Here is a 3,245-nt window from a genome sequence, read left to right on the forward strand (position 1 = left end):
ACGAGGCAACCCCAAGCATGCCACACAAGTTTGTTGTTGTCAAAGCAGTGGCGGACCACTTTCGGTATTTGTTTATACATTTTAAAATGTTCGTCTAATTTTACTCGCTAATAAAACTAATTGTTGGTAAGGTATGTTTATGAAATAAACAAAAAACTTTTTTATAATTTAATTTAACGGTGGCTGTTCTATAATTTTTTTTTTAAGTTAAATACAATCTCTGCTTTTCCATCTTTTTTTAACATAAGGTTTCACTCCATCATATTTATAAAAATAGAAGTTTATATAACAAAGATTAACAAATAGTATAATAAAATTGTACAATTATTATACCCTAACTTCTGCAATAGTTTTGGCTGTACATATAATTTCTTTCAATTTTAACATAACATAAATTATTCCAAAACATTATTTAAATATCCATAGCTGATAAGGTCATCTAAAATGGCAGTCATTCGATTTTTATATGAACATATTGCTTTTTGTATGTCTTCTTCAGTTTCTAAAACAATTTTACTTTTAACATGTCCTTCTTGTTGGCATCCACTAGACAGCCAAATTGCTGTATTGGCTATAACAAGACAAGCTGGTGCAACTGTAATTAAATCAGCATCAAACATTTGCCTTGAATATATAGTATTTATAGGCATTTTAGCTTCCAACATGTTTTCACTCAATGTCTGATAATATGTGTCCAGAAGTTGATTATAATATTGTCTACGTAGGTCTTGAGCTGAACTGGATATAATAAGATATAAAACATCATAAGCTGGGCTTGATATTCTTGTAGTTTGGTAATCAATCATACACACAGATACTGGTTTGTCATGCTGTAAATTAAAACAAAATATTTTATTAAATTAACAACATACAAATAAATAAATAAATAAATAATTAAATAAACAACAGGTTGTTGAGATAAATATATACCTCATATTTAAAGAGTAAATTTTCTTTCCAAATATCTCCATGACATAGTACTAATGCATTGACAGACTTATAACATAATTCTACAAATTTATCACAATCCTTTTCTAATCTTTGTAACGCAGGTACATATTGAGTATTTGAGAATACTTTTAAAGCTTTAGTTAATCTGTCTAGTAATATAGTGATAAACCGTTCATTTGCATTATTAGATAAAGGAACACAGGTGCTTTGGGCAATATTAAATAAATGATTTTCTTGCTTCTTTAATATAAAAGAAAGAGCATGAAAATTTGCCAAACATTTTATTGATATCATCAAATGTTCAATATCTAGTATAGATTCATTTACAAAAGGTATGAACCCATTTGCACACATATTTTGCATTGCTATAACTTCTTCACAATAATCGTTTTTTATGTAATAACATTCTGGTACAATAAAGTCTGATAATGTAGTAATATCATTTCGGATCTTCCTGTAGGCAGGCAAGATATCAGAATATATAAATATTTCTCTCTGAAAGAAACTGGTTACTGCTCCACTTACTCGATACCTTTCATCCGTTGGAGCTAATTTGAGTACCAGATTTAAAGATATTTCTTGTCCCTCCTTTTTTCCATTTAATTTAATTGGAATAATTACGCCAAAATAATTTTGTGCAACATCTTGAAAAAACTGTTTTTCATAGTTCCATGATTCTAGTTCAGATTTAATTGCAATTTTTTCCAATACACTATTTAAATAATCGTCGCGTATTAAATTATTATCATTCATTATAGATAATATTGCTTTGAATATTTATTGGTTAAACGAAATTATTGTGAATTATATTTAAATCACTACTCGATTATTGGTATTCCCTTATACTCGTAATCACGTTTTACTACACCTTATGTTAATATGCGAATGAAACTAGAAAAACTATAAATAAATTAATAGACAAACTACTACGAAACTTATTTAATTAAAACTTGTTTAAGAAAATTTAATTACGTTTTTTAAAGAAGTTTATTTTTGTACCACTACATATAAAGTTTTTGTTAATGTGTATTGTGTAGTGTGTTCACTATGTAGTATGTACTGACTAATGACTTTAATTAAGAACTGAATATTATCTGTTTGTAACAGATTATATTCACATTTCACACGGATAGAAATGCCGCTGGCGAAATTTACACTTTAACTAATAAATTAACACATATTTTTTGTCACAAAACACAATAGTTGTATATGTATTTCATTCTAATATTATACAAATTACTTTATACTGTATACCAAAATATTTATAATTGTCCAGCGATGCGACAGGGTAGTGTCACTAGTACACCCTATATTTAATTATATTAGGTAAACAAAGTTTTAGCTCTAAATCTGACTCAAGTACTTCAAAATTTGACGGATTTTGACAGACGGGAGACAAGTACCTTTAACGTTTGAAGTCGAAAGGATACTCGTCGCTCAATTAGGGCCTGTTTCACAATGTATGGATAAAGTGCCAAATAGCTATGCAACACATAAATTATTCGAAAGATAAAAGTTTCAAATAAGATACTTCGAATTTCATGACGTATATCGCTATCTGACAGTCGTGAAACGCAAAAATACTATTTATCATACCACTATTAGGTAACAAATAGCTTATTTGGAACTTATCCTGACATTGCGAAACAGGCCCTTAAAGTCAAACATTAACAATATGTGACTTAAAGCAGTTAATTCATTTGTTTCAAAGCGATTAATGTATATTATATATATATCTATTTATGAATATTAGTAGTTGCAATTTGTTGCGACTTACGATAATTATATCTATATTCAGATGAAAACGAGCTGATTTTAGCAAACGTATTTCTGTGAGTAGACTTTTATAAAAATATATTTTTTGTAATAACTTAAACTGATCTAAGTTGTATCATTTAATTTAGTAATGTTCATTCATCATATTTTTAATCACTTTAAAAAACTGTTTTAGTGTAAGGTTATATGCTAACTGTGAAAAGTAAACTAACGCACACTAAACGGCTAAACACTGAGTAGAGAGAAGGGAAAGCGTCTATCCAAAATACGGCTACGTCTGCATGTTAGGCTGAGAAAGAGAAAGGGAAGCTAGACAGACTGGCGCCGTAACGCGTTACGTAACGATGCGGTTTACCCTTAAGGAATTATCACCTTAAAAATATTTAATGAGCATTATATTATTTTTCGGCGCTTACAAATGTAGCAATTAACTAAGCATTTACACACAAAAGGTTATTTTGCATGAGACTGTTTGCAGACATAATTATGAGGCTCAATTCTGGCCCCCAGTTTCTTGA

The 3,245-nt window shown here is 29.0% G+C and overlaps 1 protein-coding gene across 1 annotated transcript; it reads right to left on the reverse strand.

Moving 5' to 3' along the window:
- Positions 1-225: 225 nt before the first annotated feature.
- On the reverse strand, positions 226-1,974 carry LOC110995380. Its single transcript, XM_022262521.2, has 3 exons — positions 1,924-1,974; positions 931-1,851; positions 226-830 (listed from the first exon to the last, which is right to left on the reverse strand). The coding sequence occupies exons 2-3, from the start codon at positions 1,702-1,704 to the stop codon at positions 396-398; spliced, it is 1,209 nt and encodes a 402-aa protein (XP_022118213.2). The 5' UTR covers positions 1,705-1,851; positions 1,924-1,974; the 3' UTR covers positions 226-395.
- Positions 1,975-3,245: the final 1,271 nt, after the last annotated feature.

The sequence above is a fragment of the Pieris rapae genome, chromosome 14 (genome assembly GCF_905147795.1).
Source record: "Pieris rapae chromosome 14, ilPieRapa1.1, whole genome shotgun sequence".
NCBI lineage: Eukaryota > Metazoa > Arthropoda > Insecta > Lepidoptera > Pieridae > Pieris > Pieris rapae.

Coding starts and splice junctions, on each gene's coding strand:
- LOC110995380 (XM_022262521.2), bottom strand. CDS start 1,704: ATGAATGATAATAATTTAATACGCGACGATTATTTAAATAGTGTATTG. Junction 831..930: donor ATTTACTCTTTAAATATGAG/GTATATATTTAT, acceptor TTTAATTTACAG/CATGACAAACCAGTATCTGT.